Source organism: Ovis aries, chromosome 12, assembly GCF_016772045.2.
Source record: "Ovis aries strain OAR_USU_Benz2616 breed Rambouillet chromosome 12, ARS-UI_Ramb_v3.0, whole genome shotgun sequence".
NCBI classification, from domain to species: domain Eukaryota; kingdom Metazoa; phylum Chordata; class Mammalia; order Artiodactyla; family Bovidae; genus Ovis; species Ovis aries.
In genome coordinates this window covers 33,083,662-33,102,245 of record NC_056065.1, presented here as the reverse complement: position 1 = coordinate 33,102,245, position 18,584 = coordinate 33,083,662, and the positions used below count along the sequence as shown (strand labels likewise).

The window sequence follows — 18,584 nt, the reverse complement described above, 5'->3', positions numbered from 1 at the left end:
TGGTCGCTAAGTTGTGTCCAACTTTTGCAACCCCATGGACTATAATCCACCAGGCTCCTCTGTCCATGGGATTTTTCAGGCAAGAATACTAGAATCTGTTGCCATCTCCTTCTCCAGAGGATCTTCCTGACACAGGGATCAAACCTGCATCTCCTGTATTACACGTGAATTCTTTACTGCTGAGTCACCAACAAAGCCTCATTCAAATACTGAAAATACAAGTTTAAAAATACCAGTTTAAAAATGCCAACTATCAAACTGGTGAAAATTTTAAAAAGACTAGTGGTCTCAAGAATTGATGAGGCTATGAATAAGTCTGTATTTTCATACACTGCTAGTGGAACTATAGATTGACACTGCTTTTGAGGGTGATTTAGTACTGTTCATTAATATTTAAATTGTGTATTACATGTTTCAAAATCTACACTAGAGAATGTTTGTGTATAATAATAGGGCATTTGTAGGAAACTCTATTTGCAGCATTATTTGTAATGCTGTTGTGATACTGTCATTTGATAAGAAATACATATTTTTGTCTTTATTTCCCATTCTTTGCATAGAACTCCTGAAACTTCTGTATTTTTCTAAGTGGTAAAAGCAATAAGTATGTATTTTATACTAACATTTGTGTTTTGTCCTCTGCTTCTGCGATAGGTTGTTATTGTTAAGCCCATGAGTTTATATTAAGTAGATGACTTTTAACTAAGGATGAGAATGCTGATTGCCACAGAAACCGTACATGTAATTAGAAGACTGGAATTTTCAGTCTCTACTTCCCAACCTTTAGGAAGGGAAAGAGCTGGAGATGGAGTCCAGGCATCAGTGGCCAATGATTTAATCAATCATGCCTATGGAACTTCTATACAAACTCTAAACAATGGAGTTTAGGGAGCTTCTGGATTGGTCAACACATTGAGTACTAGAATGTGACACCAGACAGGATGTGGAAGCTCCACACACCTTCCCACATACCTTTGTCTAGTGATCTCTTCTATTATCTGTTCATGAGTTGAATTTTTTATAAGTGAGCAATATTTAAGGAAAACACTTTCCTGAGTTCCGTGAGCTGTTTTAGTAAATTATTTTGTACTGGAAAGGATCATGGAAATCTATGGTTTTGGGTCAGAAGAGATACAAGGTACCTGGGACTTACAATTGGAACCTAAAGTTGAGATTGTTTTGTGGGACTGAGCCATAACCTGCAGGGTTTGTGTCAATTCCAGGCAGTTAGTATCAGAATGGAGTTAGTAGCCACTCAGAATTAGAGAATTGCTGTGTGTGGAAAATCTACAAATGTGGTAGCAGAAGTATTGTGAGTATAGAAACTATAGAAGAAAACGATAGGTTTTCCTTTTAGATGTAAACAACCTAAATATCCCTCAAAGAAGAATAAGGGGACTTCAGTTTAGATAAAGTAAGAAATTTTATGTACAAAAAAGAAAAAAAAGAATGAAGTAGATCTGTATGTACTGATGTTCAACTAAGCTCTAAAATATGTTATTGAAGAAAAAAATGAAAAAAGATGAGAAAGACATACCTGGCAGGAAACTATTTGTATTTTTTTAGAGGCTCACTCACAACCAGGTGAATACATGTGCATAGAAAAAGATGTAAAAGAATAATCACAATATTTAACAGTGTACCACTGGAGAAGTAGAAGAAGGCATTGAAACTGACAGTGTTTGTTAAGCAGTCTCTAACCACTGTTGTTGTTCAGTTGCTAAGTTGTGTCTGACTATTTGTGACCCAATGGACTGCAGCACGCCAGGCTCTCCCGTCCTTCACTATCTCCCACAGTGTGCTCAGATTCCTGCCCATTGAGTCTGTAATGCTTTCTAACCATCTCGTCCTCTGCTGCCCTCTTCTCCTCCTGCACTCAGTCTTTCCCAGCATCAGGGTCTTTTCCACTGAGTCAGCTCTCCACATCAGGTGGCCAAATTTTTGGAGCTTCAGCGTCAGTCCTTCCAATGAATACTCAGGATTGATTTCCTTTAGGATTGACTGGTTTGATCTCTTTGCAGTCCAAGAGACTCTTAAGAGTATTCCCTAGCACCACAATTCAAAGCATCAATTCTTTGGCACTCAGCCTTCTTTATGGTCCAGCTCTCACATCTGTACATAACTCCTGGAAAAGCCATAGCTTTACTATATGGACTTTGTTGGCAAAGTGATGTCTCTGCTTTTTAATACATTGAAATTTTAATTACCAATTTTAACCATATTGGTAATTAATTTATTATGAGAAGAATGTAATGAAAGATTAATTTTAAAATGGAAAAAGCGTATTCAAAGTCATGCAGATGAAGCGGATATTCTAAGATAAACTAGTCAGACAAAACAAGTCAGCAAATAAAAAGCAGTGTTTCTTTTTCCTATTATACTGATTTCATATTATCCATCTGGGTTATAAGTAAAATGTCTTAAAAGGAAGCTACAATGTTTACATTGATTCCAAGCCTGGCAGTCATTTAGAAATTAGATTCTTGCCCAGTTACATATTCCTTTGTCTCTATCCTCTATTTCAGCTCTTAGTCTCTTAGAATAAATGTCAACCTTTTCAGTTCAATTTTCAGCTTTGTCAGCATGTCATTGACTCATATTCTACTTTAATAACAGTATACTGTGGAAGGCTTCTACTTTTACTGTCAATGAAAATCATTGTCTGTATTATTCCCATGGCCTAAGCTGGTATTCAGTTTCTTTCAATTTACTAATGCAGAAAGCTAAATATTGAATGTTATGCTGACTTTGAAGAGTGGCCAAAACTTTTTAGGTTTGATTTCTAGTTTTAAGCATAATTAAGAAGCCTGAACCCTCAATGAACTGTACTGTAGTATTTCCTGCATGACTCTAGTGTGAAATTTTTGAAGTTGTATCCCAAATATGATAAATTAAAAGTGTGTCTTGGTCTCTATTGAAAACTGTAGTATTGTGGTACCAATTTCAAGCTACTTTGTTGATTTTTTAGCTTGTAATATATGATATATATATGTAATATATGATATATATATATGTGTAATATATGATATATATATGTAATATATGATATATATGACACAACACTAGTGAAAATAGTGAAAGTGTTAGTTGCTCAGTCGTGTCTGACTCTTTGTGACCCCATGGACTGTAGCCCACCAGGCTTCTCTGTCCATGAAGTTTTCTAGGCAAGAATACTGGAATGTATTGCCATTTCCTTCTCCAGGGGATCTTCCAAACCCAGGAATCAAACCCAGGTCTCCTGCATTGCAGGCAGATTCTTTACTATCTGAGCCACCAGGGAGGCCCCCATGATACAACATTGGATAGCTGAAAAGGAGAGGATCAGGCACAACTTGAAGACCAGACTGCCCGTGTTTACAGTGTTTTATTAGGACCCTTGAAACTTTTTGGAGAGAAAATTTAACAGCTTTTGAGTTCATTGGATATATTTTAAAAGATAGCTTGAAGTCCTTATAGTATTTCTTAATTTCTGCCTTTCACTTAGTCCTCAGTATGTCATGAAGTAGGTAAGAACAACAATAACCTTTCTTTCTTAATGATCAAAGTATTTACAAATGGGAATCAAGATGGAACTGCTTTGTATTAAATTCCTGTCTGTAGCTCACAGTGCCTTGAAGGAACCTCAGTGTATTTTTCAGAAATGATTACTACTGTACTGATCCCGGGACTTCAGTCCAGCTTGTGATTTGGGAATGGGTGATTGGCAATCTTCTGTGTAGCTTGCTTTGCAACTATATTTCAGTTTTTAAAAAAGAAAATTAATAAACTAAGACTAACTGCTTAAGAATAAAAGAGAATTCATTATCTCTCTTACACACATACACAGAAAACCAAAAGAAAAAGAAAGACTGTAGTGGGAACTTCCCAGAAATGAGGAACAAGGAAATGTTGTAGTCAGCCTTCTAGACTTTCTTTTAAAAACAGTGATGTTTAATAAATCTTAAAACTGCTAATAACTGTGGAATAGCTTAGGAATTGAAGGAATTAAATATGGAGTACGCCATATTTCAAGATGAAGCTCATGTATATATCAGAGCAACTTGTCTCTTTTCCTTATTATAAACATTGGCCAAGATTAGTCAGAGACTTTCTCAGTCCTTTTTGCGCTGATTGTTGCTCTAGGTTCCTTAAATACTAGTTTCCTTAAATACTACATGATTATTAGTTCATCCTAGAACGACACCCCTGCTTCTTACTTCATTTTCTGCCTCAGCTGCTCTATCATCTGCATCGTGGCATGTTGCAGGATTAATGCTGTATTGCTTGCTTTGTTTGAAAAAACTCCTTGATCACACTCATCAAAACATTCCCATGGTGTTTTTAAGCAGTTAAAGAACTTTTGCCACGGGAGATGGCCCTCTCACTCTCACACTGATGTATCATGTGAGTTTGTACGACTTCCCATTGTAAGACGCTTGCTCAGGCCTGGCTTTGGGCTGGCACTGTGGACTAGGAGCTGCACTGCAGCTGACTGAGTAGTTAATCTGGGTAGCCAGAATTGACCATTTCTGAAGGACAGATAATGAGTAGTAGCATGGGGCTGAAGTAGAGGAGAAAAAAACTCAAGAAGATGTCAGCCAGAATATAGAAATATAGACATATAGAAATGGGACAGGAAGCAGGGCCTTATGTTGCCCGCATGTTCATTCACTTCAGTCAGGTCCAGCTCTCTGCAACCCCATGGACTGTAGCCTGCTAGTCTTCTCTGTCCATGGAATTCTCCAGGCAAGAATACTGGATTTAGTTGCCATGCTCTTCTCCAGGGGATCTTCCCACCCCAGGGATCAGATCTTCCTCTCCTGCATCTTGTATGTTACAGGCAGATTCTTTACCTAGTGAGCCCCATGGGAAGCCTTATATTGAGGACAGGGCTAATATACCCAGAGTTGTTTTTTCAAGTGCTTGCTATTTGATATGTGGGCTGGCTAAGTTGAAACAAAACAAATAAAAAATGCAGTGACTGAGTAGATGGTCCTGTGTGTTAGTCTCTCAGTCATGTCCCACTCTTTTGCAACCCCATGGACTATATAGCGTGCCAGGCTCCTCCGTCCATGGAATTATCCAGGCAAGAATACTGTGAGCAGGTAGGCATTCCCTTCTCCAGGGGAATCTTCCAGATCCAGGGATTGAACCCAGGTCTCCCACATTGCAGGCAGATTCTTTACCATCTGAGCCACCAGGGAAGCCCTAAGTTGCCAAATTTAGATAGTCCTAAATTGCCAAAATTGCTAGTGGCACCTGTAAGCATATGTGTAATTTAAGTATCTCTCCTGAACTTTTCAGATGGTCTGAGGACCATCTTGAAGCATATATTACATTTCTTTTACAGAAAATTGGAATGTGTCAGTCCAGTGGTTGCACGAATTTTTAGTACAGTTCTTTTACAGATTCACTGTTGAATGGTGACCTTAACAAAACATCAGTGTGTGTGTGTGTGTGTGTGTGTGTGTGTGTGTGTGTTGCTCAGTCGTGTCTGACTCTTTGTGACCCCATGGAGCACAGCCCTGCAGGTGCCTCTGTCCATGGAATTTCCCAGGCAAGAATACTGGAGTGGGTTACCATTTCCTTCTCCAGGAGATCTTCCTGACCCAGTGATTGAACCTGGTTCTCCTGCATTGCAAGCAGATTGTTTGTCTGAGTCACCACAGTTTTTGAGGGTTTATCTCTGATGATTTTTTGTCATTCAGTAGTCTGAAATTGGTGAGCTTATGTCCTGAAAATTTTTTGATCCAGAGCAATTAAACTCTTTTGTTTCCAGTTCTAAATATAGTCTGTGAAGCTGTGAAGCTCGCTCAGTCGTGTCCGACTCTTTGCAACTCCATGGACTGTAGCCTACCATGCTCCTCCATCCGTGGGATTCTCCAGGCAAGAATACTGGAGTGGGTTGCCATTTCCTTCTCCAGGAGATCTTCCCAACCCAGGGATCGAACCCAGGTCTCCCACATTGCAGGCAGATGCTTTACCATCTGAGCCACCAGGGAAGCTCTCTAAATAGTCTAGTGACTTTTTAAATTTAGACATAGGAGACTTCCCTGGTAGTCCTGTGGTTAAGACTCCACACGTTCCCCAAAGGGGACATGGGTTCGATCCCTGGTGGGGGAACTATAAACATTTTAACTGTAAAATATTAGAACTGGGACAGAATTTTGCTTAACCTCTTTGAGGCCCTTCTGTAGCAAAGTCATTATTCATTCATTTGTTCTTTTGTCATTTGTTTCATTGAGTATGTACTGTGTGACAGACTACTCTTAGCAAGAGGATATACTAGAAATGGTTTAAATATATTAAGTGTAAGTCTTCTGTAAGAAGCAAATTTGTTAGAAACTTGATCCTATTGTGGCCTGTTTGTTACTATATATTCTGAGGTTTTTTGTTAATCTTTTTATTTGTAACTTCAGGTTTGATGGTGGTATAGTATTAGGAACAGGTAAGAGTATCATTGAATAGAGACTTTGGTTTCTTAGTAGGTCTAGAACTTTAGGAAAGGTAGCTATATGATGTTGACCTGTTATCCTTAAGAGTGAAATTTTATTTTCTACTTGGAGACATAGGTTCTAGTTGGGTTGCATATTCTCAATGAAGCTAGTCCCTTTTATGTTAGAGCCTTTTCTGAAATGCAAATAAATATGAATTTGATTTTGTTTGCATTTTACTTAATATTTTTTACTCAACCAGAATAATCTTGCTTTGTTTCTTCCACGTTTTCACATAATTATTGTGTTTGATTATATTTGATCAAAATAATTCATTCCTTTTTCATTTCCTTTAGACAAAAAAATTATTTTTCTCAATTGAAAATAAGTGAATCAGGAAATTCTAAAATGAAGATCACTATGCTCCCACAAGTTTTATGATACTTCCAGCAATTTATTTTTTTAACAAAAAGAGCTTTTATGAAACTATTAATAATGTAACTTTGTTCAGTATTACATATTTTTAAAAATATGACTATTTTCCAAATGCCACAAATAGTTTAAATTACTTTATTTTTAAGAAAATTTTTTAATCAAGACACTGGTCAATTTTGAAAGTAATTCAAACTCAGAGATTTAATCTTTTAAGTTAGGACTCCTTAAAATTTACTCTTTATTAATAGTTTACACAGTTGACTAGCAATGGTTCAGAACTTGGCAATGAAAAGGAAGCTACAGCAGTTACTTCAACTGAATTTGAAATCACAGTTTAAAACTTGAGCTCTTTAACAAAGTATGGAATAGCATAAGTAACAGTCCAACTTACTTTTTTTGTTTGTTTTGTGTTAATAGAAAGTTTCCCACCTCACTTTTGGGGGGATCTATTGATCATTTTTATCCAGTGGATGAGTTCCAGATATCCTGAAATCTTTTATGTGGAATTTGCTTAAATTAATCCATGAGATTGGAACCTTGGTGCTGTTTTACATGCCAAAGCATTTTGGCATTCAGTTCAGTTCTGTCCCCAAGAAATAGCTTAGCTTTATGAGAATTGCTGAGAAGGGGGTAGAGCTAGGCAATGATCAAACCTAGGGGGGTAAGATTTTGTAAAATAACGAGTATTATGTGTAATCAAGGCATTTGAGTAATCCAACAGTACTACACATTGAAAGAAGAAATACTTTCACAAGTAGGTGAAAGTTTTTCATTTGTAAGTGAAGCCGCTTAGTCATGTCCGACTCTGAGAATCCATGGGCTGAACCTACCAGGCTCCTCTGACCATGGGATTTTCCAGGCAAGAATACTGGAGTGGGTTGCTATTTCCTTTTCCAGGGAATCTTCCTGACCCAGGGATCAGACCCGAGTCTCCTGAATTGCAGGCAAACGCTTTACCATCTGAGCCACCAGGGAAGCCAAGAAGTATCAAAAAGAGCGTTGTGAAGGAAGACGAAAAGAAAAAAAAAACAAGTTCGTTCTAGTAGAGCAGAGAGCAAATAGTGCAAACAAAACCTCAGTAGTCCCTTCTTACCATGGTTACTTCTACTTTGAGGTACGATTCCCACCTTCCCTGACAGCTCAGTTGGTAGAGAATCTACTTGCAATGCAGGAGACCCCAGTTCAATTCCTGAGTGGGGAAGATCCACTTGAGAGGGGATAGGCTACCCACTGCAGTATTCTGGCCTGGAAAATTCCATGGATGGTATCATCCATAGGGTCACAGTCTGACACAACTGAGTGACCTTCATTCACACTTCCACAACTTTATCAGTTTTTTCTCCTTTTCTGCCACCTACACTTAGCTTTTTAACTTAATTTCCTCTTTTCTGGGCTTTCCTCTGCAGCCCTAGTGTGCCAGTCCTCTCCACAGTAGGTTGTTATCCCACGCGGATGCAGTCCTGCCATGAATGCTCCCTGCTCTCTGGCCGTTCTGCCTGCCCCTCGCCAAGTGAGAACAGAGAGTCTTTCTCTGGGGTGTGCTTGCACATGTGCTGGGCTGGGCCGGCCTGCCCTGGCTCTTCTTCTAATACGTATCAATGCTTTTTCCTCCCTGACTTATGAATACTTGACCATTTGATCATATCTTGTTTTCAATGTTCTTTTTGTGCTGACAGAGAAAGAGACGACTTAATGTCTGCACTAGTTTCCGTGAGGAACAGCTTGACAGAGGTGCAGCAAAGAGAAGCAAGTGCTTATAAGCAGGTGAAACAAGCTGTGAAAATGACTGAAGAAGCCAGTTTTGAAAAAACCAAGGCAAGTCTAATAAGATTAAAATGAAAGCATGCCTTAATTCCTTTTTTTTTTCTTTTCTGAATACTTATTTGGTTATTCTCCATAACTAAACTTTTTTTCCAAACACACAAAGTGGAAACCAACTTGTTAGTATTGAATTTCTAAATTAAACAAATTTGCTCTTTGGAGAATTCTTATTCCTCTGCAAATTCTCTTGCTATATCACTATTGAAAGAACAGTACGATGTAATATGGTACTTTGAGAGAGCTGTATGCTTAACCTTTTCATTTGCCGATAGTTTTTAATGCTAAGTGAAACTATTAACACCCATAGTGACCCATTTTTGTATGTTCATATATGACTGAAGACAGATATTTTTTCTCTGTCCCTGGGAAATTTTGAGAACGTTCAAATATACCACAATAATAATATATGTGTATTTAATAGCATCTTTAGCTGTGAATTGGTATCCTTTGTGTGCTTAAGTCAAACACATTTAATGGTAATGATAATGTCAGTAATAGTTAACACAGTGATTAGGCAGTGTTCTAAGCACTTTGAATAGTAGGAGGTTACTGTTGATTCATTGCTTTTGGGGGCCACACCTTAAACCATTCAAGTTGCTGTGTGTTTTCTGTAGACACACTAGCCACACTTGAAGTACCTAGTAGCCACATGTAGCTGGTGATTACTGTATTAGTCAGTGCAATATAGGACATTTCCATTATCACAAAAAATGCTCTTAGATGGCATTGGTCTAAGCCATATAGTAGCATCACTATTTTATTGGGCTAACCAACTTCATATTAAACTCCTCCTCAGTCATTGCTTTATCCATTTTTCTCTGTCCAGTTCATCTTTAACTCTTCCTAGACCATTTGACCTTCATAGTGCCCCTGTACCTTTTGAAAGTAATGTTCATTCTGACCAAATGCCCTAATATATTTTATTGTTTCTTCAAACACTCTTACTTCTTCATTTGTAATGAACTCTTGCTGCCCCTTGCTGGTATTATCACCCTCAAAACCCCCAGTGAAGCCCTTTGCTATTCATCTCATCTCATTTGGCTATGATGGAGGAGGTTAGCATTCATATCACTCCATATTGCCATTTCCAGGCCCCTGTTATGGTTCAGTTCAGTTCAGTCACTCACTCGTGTCCAACTCTTTGCGACCCCATGAATCGCAGCATGCCAGGCCTCCCTGTCCATCACCAACTCCCGGAGTTCACCTAAACTCATGTCCATCAAGTCAGTGATGCCATCCAGCCATCTCATCCTCTGTCGTCCCCTTCTCCTCCTGCCCCCAACCCCTCCCAGCATCAGAGTCTCTTCCAATGAGTCAACTCTTCGCATGAGGTGGCCAAAGTATTGCAGTTTCAGCTTCAGCATCAGTCCTACCAGTGAACACCCAGGAGTGATCTCCTTTAGAATGGACTGGTTGGATCTCCTTGCAGTCCAACGGACTCTCAAGAGTCTTCCAACACCACAGTTCAAAAGCATCAATTCTTTGGTGCTCAGCTTTCTTTACAGTCCAACTTTCATATCCATACATGACCACTGGAAAAACCATAGCCTTGACTAGATGGACCTTTGTTGGCAAAGTAACGTCTCTGCTTTTGAATATGCTATCTAGGTTGGTCATAACTTTCCTTCCAAGGAGTTCAGTTCAATTCAGTTCAGTCACTCAGTCGTGTCCAACTCTTTGCAACCCCATGAATCACAGCACGCCAGGCCTCCCTGTCCATCACCAACTCCTGGAGTTCACTCAGACTCACATCCATCGAGTCAGTGATGCCATCCAGCCATCTCATCCTCTGTCATCCCCTTCTCCTTCTGCCCCCAATCCCTCCCAGCATCAGAGTCTTTTCCAATGAGTCAACTCTTCTCATGAGGTGGCCAAAGTACTGGAGCTTCAGCTTCAGCATCATTCCTTCCAAAGAAATCCCAGGGCTTATCTCCTTCAGAATGGACTGGTTGGATCTCCTTGCAGTCCAAGGGACTCTCAAAGAGTCTTCTCCAACACCGCAGTTCAAAAGCTTCAATTCTTCAGTGCTCAGCTTTCTTCACAGTCCAACTCTCACATCCATATATGACCACTGGAAAAACCATAGCCTTGTAAGCGTCTTTTAATCTCATGGCTGCAGTCACCATCTGCAGTGATTTTGGGGCCCCCAAAATTAAAGTCTGACACTGTTTCCGCTGTTTCCCCATGTATTTCCCAGGAAGTGATGGGACCAGATGCACCTACACCTTATTCCTCTTTTTTAAAAAATAGGTTTTTTTCTACTTTTATTATATATATCTTCATATATATATATCTATGTATATATATATATGTATATATATAACTTCTTTTGCCTGTGCTTGCTGTGGTACACAGACTCTTTACTGTGGCTCATGGTCTTCTCTAGTGGTGGTGTGTGTGCTCTAGACTGGGTGGGCTTGGTAGTTGCAGCAGACAGGCTTAATTGCACTATGTGGGAATCTTAGTTCCCTGGCCAGGGATCAAACCCAGGCCCCCTGTATTGGGAGTGTGGAGTATTATCTACTAAACTACCAGGAAGTCCTGCTTACTTCTTTTGAAATTAGGTTACCACTTCTCTTTGAATCACCATTGATTCTCCCCTCTCTAGTTTTATTGTTTTTTTTTTAATACAAATCTTTTATTGCATATATGATTTGCAAACATTTTCTTACTGTCTCTTCATTTTCCTGTGTCTTTTTTTTTAATTTTTATTTTTACTTTATTTTACTTTTACAATACTGTATTGGTTTTGCCATACATTGACGTGAATCCACCATGGGTGTACATGCGATCCCAAACATGAACCCCCCTCCCACCGCCCTCCCCACAACATCCCTCTGGGTCATCCCCGTGCACCAACCTCAAGCATGCTGTATCCTGCATTGGACATAGACTGGCGATTCGATTCTTACATGATAGTATACATGTTTCAGTGCCCTTCTCCCAAATCATCCCACCCTCTCCCTCTCCCTCAGAGTCCAAAAGTCCGCTATACACATCTGTATCTTTTTTGCTGTCTTGCATACAGGGTCATCATTGCCATCTTTCTAAATTCCATATATATGTGTTAGTATACTGTATTGGTGTTTTTCTTTTTAATTGACTCAGTATAGAAGACACTATTTGACACATTTTTTTAAAAAATCATCCATTTTATACTTGGATTTATAAAATAGTTGTAAGATCTTTGACACTTTTTAACAGCTTTAACCTCTGACCCTTTTTGTCTCTTGTCCAAGTCTTTTCAGGCTGCCATAACGAAAATACCATAGACACGGTGGCTAAAACAACAAACATTTATTTCTCACAGTTCTGGAAGTTCAAGATCGTGGCACCAGCAGGTTCGGTGTTTGGTCAGCGCTCACTGTCTGTCTTCTCACTGTGTCTTCACATGGTGGAAGGGGCAAGAGAACTCTTTCGCATCTATTTTCTAAGGGCACTAATCCCATTCATGAGGACTCTGCTTTCATGAGAGAAAGTCCTTTCATCACCTCCCATGGGGCCCACTATCTAAGCCCATCATATTAGGGTTAGGTTTCAACATATGAATTTTGGAAAAGCACAAACATTCAGTTCATAGCATCCTCCACTCTCTCCTTTCATCATTCTGAAAGGTTTCAACATTCATGCTGTTAACATATGCAACATCTTTGTCCAACGCACTTTGTCTTCCTTAACTCTAAGATTTTTTTCTATTCTGCTGTAACTCCCACAGGAACTGAAGTGTCCATGAAATCTCAAACTCTAAAACTGATCTCTCTGACCAGAGCCTTTTCTCTTCTTCCCTATCTCAGTTAAATCTATTCAGTGTTCTCTTCTACCTCCTCGCATACCTCATTTTCTCTATTATCTCCAGGCTCTCCCTCTTCCCTTTCCATTTAGATGTGAATTTTACAATTTCAAGCTAAACTCATTATATTCACTCCATCAAGATAGCTGTGTTCTTTACCTACTGAATGGCACTTTTGTCCACTGCCTTGTCCTAATTGGAAACCTGGATGTCATCCTCTCTTTTATACCTGGCTTCCAATCAATCACTAATTGCAAGTTTTTTCATTAAAGATTTATTTGTTGACTTAACAAACAATTTCTACTTTCTTCATTTTCCCAGCTTAGCACCTCACTTTCATAGCTGACCTCCTATACTGAGATCACAACCAACAGACAAGAGGCTCTTCAAACCTTAGCATCTCTCAAACGTGTCTTCTCATTTTTTTCTTGCTTATCTGGTCCTCTTACTTTCCAAGATGAATCTCTCCAAGTTCTTGATATCTCCTACTCCCAAGGTTTCAGGGACCCTAAACCATTTGTTATCATATCTTTCTTATATCTTCCATCCTTCCTTCTCCATTGTTTTTACCTTTGTAGCTTTCCATTCACTTCTGAACACATTGCAGTCAAGCTTTTAACAAATTGTAGTCTGATTTCATACTACTGAATTGGTCACTTTATGGTCACCAGCCACATCCTGTTTACTAAACCCAGTGAAACATCTTAGTCCTCATGTGACTCAACTCAGGAAGCCATTAATTGTCCTAGTATAACATTATATTTTCTCCTTGATTAGTTTGGTATTTCACTCTGTGGGTCATCTTTGCATTGCTCTTCTCTACTCTTCCACATGCCTTTTAACTTGTTTTCCACAAGCCTAGAATGCATCTTTCTTTCTAGACTTCCACCCATGTTGCCCTAATTTCCAGGCCTTTGTGTCTTCCTCTCACTGAACACTTCTACATTGTGTCTTTAGCTCTAACAGCTCTGCTGTGCCCCAGACCTACATTTGTAGCTGCTGCTAGATCTCTTTATATGGATGATATGCCATTAGCATCTGAAACTCCACACTACCAAAATGTTAATTCTCTCCTCCTTACTGTCTGTCACTCCTTTTCCTTCTACAATTTTCCATATTATCTTCTTTCAGATAATGGTATTATCATCTTACCAACAGTTCTGGCCTAGATCCTTTAAGATACTTTGGCTCCTCCCCATTCGTCACTCTCAACATCCAATCAGTTACCAAACTTGCACCTTCTCCTCAAAGACCCTAAGTTATCCCGGCAACTTCCATTGGTGTAACTTTGCCCTGGTTCAAGTCTTCACATACTCTTATGCAACCTTTGTGGCCTTTTGGAATAGCCTTGCCTCAGGTCTCTTTCAGTTCAGTTCAGTCGCTCAGTCGTGTCCGACTCTTTGCGACCCCATGAATCCCAGCACACCAGGCCTCCCTGTCCATCACCATCTCCCAGAGTTCACCCAAACTCATGTCCATCGAGTTGGTGATGCCATCCAGCCATCTCATCCTCTGTCATCCCCTTCTCCTCCTGCCCCCAATCCCTCCCAGCATCAGAGTCTTATCCAGTGAATCGACTCTTTGCATGAGGTGGCCAAAGTACTGGGGTTTCAGCTTTAGCATCAGTCCTTCCAAAGAAATCCCAGGGCTGATCTCCTTTAGAATGGACTGGTTGGATCTCCTTGCAGTCCAAGGGACTCTCAAGAGTCTTCTCCAACACCATAGTTCAAAAGCATCAATTCTTCGGTGCTCAGCCTTCTTCACAGTCCAACTTTCACATCCATACATGACAACTGGAAAACCATAGCCTTGATCAGACAGACCTTTGTTGGCAAAGTAATGTCTCTACTTTTGAATATGCTATCTAGGTTGGTCATAACTTTCCTTCCAAGGAGTAAGCGTCTTTTAATTTCATGGCTGCAATCACCATCTTCAGTGATTTTGGAGCCCAAAAAAATAAAGTCTGATACTGCTCCCACTGTTTCCCCATGTATTTCCCATGAAGTGATGGGACCAGATGCCATGATCTTCATTTTCTGAATGTTGAGCTTTAAGCCAACTTTTTCCCTCTCCTCTTTCACTTTTATCAAGAGGCTTTTTAGTTCCCTCTTCACTTTCTGCCATAAGGGTGGTATCATCTGCATATCTGAGGTTATTGACATTTCTTCCGGCAATCTTGATTCCAGCTTGTGTTTCTTCCAGCCCAGCGTTTCTCACGATGTACTCTGCATATAAGTTAAATAAGCAGGGTGACAATATACAGCCTTGACATACTCCTTTTTCTATTTGGAACCAGTCTGTTGTTCCACGTCCAGTTCTAACTGTTGCTTCCTGACCTGCATATAAGTTTCTCAAGAGGCAGGTCAGGTGGTCTGTATTCCCATCTCTTTCAGAATTTTCCACAGTTGATTATGATCCACAAAGTCAAAGGCTTTGGCATAGTCAATAAAGCAGAAATAGATATGCAGATGATATCACCCTTATGGCAGAAAGTGAAGAGAAACTAAAAAGCCTCTTGATGAAAGTGAAAGTGGAGAGTGAAAAAATTAGCTTAAAGCTCAACATTCAGAAAATGAAGATCATGGCATCTGGTCCCATCAATTCATGGGAAATAGATGGGGAAACAGTGGGAACAGTATCAGACTTTATTTTTGGGGGCTCCAAAATCACTGCAGATGGTGACTGCAGCCATGAAATTAAAAGACGCTTACTCCTTGGAAGAAAAGTTATGACCAACCTAGATAGCATATTCAAAAGCAGAGACATTACTTTGCCAACAAACGTCCATCTAGTCAAGGCTATGGTTTTCCAGTGGTCATGTATGGATGTGAGAGTTGGACTGTGAAGAAAGCTGAGCACCAAAGAATCGATGCTTTTGAACTGTGGTGTTGGAGAAGACTCTTGAGAGTCCCTTGGACTGCAAGGAGATCCAACCAGTCCATTCTAAAGGAGATCAGCCTTGGGATTTCTTTGGAAGGACTGATGCTAAAGCTGAAACTCCAGTACTTTGGCTACCTCATGCAAAGAGTTGACTCATTGGAAAAGACTCTGATGCTGGGAAGGATTGGGGGCAGGAGGAGAAGGGGACGGCAGAGGATGAGATGGGTGGATGGCATCACTGACTCGATGGACATGAGTCTGAGTGAACTCCGGGAGTTGGTGATAAACAGGGAGGCCTGGTGTGCTGTGATTCATGGGGTCACAAAGAGTCGGACATGACTGAGTGACTGACCTGAACTGGACTGAACTGAACTAAATGGTCTAGTGGTTTTCCCTACTTTCTTCAATTTAAGTCTGAATTTGGCAATAAGGAGTTCATGATTCCCCAGTATATCTTTCACTTTGCTGCCAAAGTCTTCCTAAATTGTAAATCTGCCTGTTTGGGCAGCTCTCCCCTTGCAGTAGAATAAAAGACAAATCCTTAGCATAACCTTCCAGATCTTTCACAATGTGGTCCCACTCTAACTTTTCTAGCCTTATCTTTTACTACACATTTAATATAACTTGTGCTGTTTCTGTAATGTGACCTATATCAACTCTTTCCATGAATTTGCTCATGTTGTACTTTTCTGCACTGTATTCATCTGTGAAATACCTATTCAATCTATGAGAGTTAGCTCAGGTGGCAGTCTTCCCCAGAGTTTTTTCCAACCCCTTCTTGTTTCAATTAATCTCTTCCTTTTCTGTATTCCTAATGAGCTGTGTATAATTTTTGTGGATATGTACATAGTTCTCTCCATGAAAAGACCTTAAAAACCAGGCCTGTGACATCTATCACTGTATTCTTCACAATGGCTATTTACATATTAATTGTACCATAAATGTTTGTTGAGTTGAAATAAAGTTAGCTATTAACTTTAAATATTAGTATGAATTTTTATAAATAATTTTTTTGATGTAATATTTCAGTAGTTAAGAACTGGAAAGGCTATTGTGTATCGTGAATCTATTTTTCACTGAGTTAGTATTTATGCCAGGATTGATTTCTAAGCAGTTTACAAAATGCAGTGCAAGTATAATCGTTATTATTTTCAAGATATAGTGAAACATATTAGGAAATTTGCTTTTTGAGAGTAAAAATCAAAACAGCATATATACTTTAATTTTAAAATCAACTACTTTATTACTGCGTTATGAAATGGTTACTTTGTTCTTATAGTTTCTTAACATTTGTTGCCATCTAGTGTTATATTTTGCATATTGCATGCTAAATAAGTGGAAGCAATTACATTTCATAAATACTATGTCAGTGTTCGACGGAACTTTCCTCAGTGTTATGTGGTAGCCTAGATGGGAAGGGAGTTGGAGGGAGAATGGGTATGTGTATATATATGGCTGAGTCCCTTCACTGTTCACCTGAAACTATTACAGCATTGTTAATCGGCTATACCTCAATACAAAATAATAAGTTTAAGAAAAAAGGCAAATACCATATGATATCACTTGTATGTGGAATCTAAAACGACACAAATGAACTTATCTACAAAACAGAAATAGACTCGCAGACATAGAGAACAGACTTTGTGATTGCCCGAAAAGAATGTGAATAAAGGATGTATGTGTGTCTATATAGTTGTTGTTGTTGTTGTTGTTGTTGTTCAGTCACTAAGTTGTGTCAGACTCTTTTCAGCCCCATGGACTGCAGCACACCAGACTTCCTTGTCCTTCACTATCTCCCAGAGTTTCTGTGTGGGTTTCCCCCGGTAGGAAGTGACTCAGTTGTAAAGAATCCACCTGCAATGCAGGAGCCTCAGGAGATGGAGGTTTGATCCCTGAGTCAGAAGATCCTCTGGAGGAGGGCATGGCACCCACTCCAGTATTCTTGCCTGGAGACTCCCCGTTGACAGAGGAGCCTGGCAGGCTACAGTCTATGGGGTTGCAGAGTCAGACACGACTGAAGTGACTTGGCATGCACACAGGTTTCCCATCTAGGTCACTGCATTTTAGGTCATTTTTAACAAAAACTGAAATAAGATGCATTAGCCTTTATTTGAATTTTGAATACCTCAAACCAAGGGTGCAAAAGGAAGAGGGTTGTCTAAGTCCCCAGCTCCCCAAGACCTACAGCCATTTCCACCAAGAAAGGGGTTGTGCTCAGGGGAAAGAAGGAGCTATGACCTTGGGAACTACTAAGAGAAATGGCAGCTGCAGATCCTAAATTAACATGGTCACCTGTGAAGATCTATCAGTTAATTGTAGCTGGCCATTCCTTGACCTAGTCATTGAGGATTCAGTTATATGCCTTTACTAAATGGTTATATAAAGTATAATCAAGGAGTACTGAATCATCTAGGATTCTGAAAACTAGTACAGGAGTCTTAGAATTTAAAGACAAAGCTTTAATGGAAAGAAAAAAGTGAAAGTGAAAGTCGCTCAGTCGCGTCTGACTCTTTGCAACCCCGTGAACCATACAGTCCATGGAATTCTTCAGGCCAGAATACTGGAGTGGGTAGCCTTTCCCTTCTCCAGGGGATCTTCCCAACCCAGAGATCGTACCCAGGTTTCCCTCATTGCAGGCAGATTCTTTACCAGCTGAGCCACAAGGGAAACCCAAGAATACTGGAGTGGGTAGCCTATCCCTTCTCCAGGGGATCTTCCCAACCCAGGAATCAATCCAGGGTCTCCTGCATTGCAGGCAGATTCTTAACCAACTGAGCTATGAGGGAAGCCCTAATGGAAAGAATGTATACGTTTATTTAGTAGAACCAAATCTTGTATATGAGGTCTGTTGCAGGATTAAATGACTTTTCTAGTTCCAAGTGTTAGTTAATATATCCTTCACTGTGACCAGGAATATATATTAAAATGAAAACAATAAAACTAAAAGCTATTTTTATATGGGATCATTGGTTACAAACCAAGAGTGATCAATAGCCAGTTTTTAACCTACTATTTTTATTCAGTGTTTCATTACTGCTTTCATACTCATCATCACCTTTCAGTGGTAGCTACTTCTCATAGAAGGCTATCCACAAAACCAAGTCTCCAGCAACATATTTTGTTTATGTGATTTACAGCTTCCCACTTGTGTTTATATCATTCTGGCTCTAGGCCTTTTACCTGTCAGGATCATTTACTGTTCCTTGTTGCTGAACTGATTAAATTCTCTGAATTGACTCTTTCTT

The 18,584-nt window shown here is 39.6% G+C and overlaps 1 protein-coding gene across 15 annotated transcripts in view; it reads left to right on the top strand.

Moving 5' to 3' along the window:
• The window catches only part of SDCCAG8 (SHH signaling and ciliogenesis regulator SDCCAG8), a 242,374-nt gene that overhangs the window by 49,095 nt on the left and 174,695 nt on the right, over positions 1-18,584 (top strand). For all 15 annotated transcript variants that reach the window (XR_009595809.1, XM_060396452.1, XM_060396451.1 and 12 more), the window contains one exon: positions 8,525-8,663. Coding sequence is in view for 14 of the 15 variants with exons in the window: in XM_060396452.1 (XP_060252435.1) it covers positions 8,525-8,663 (139 nt within the window). In the remaining variant the exon portion in view is untranslated. The remainder of the gene's footprint in view (positions 1-8,524; positions 8,664-18,584) is intronic.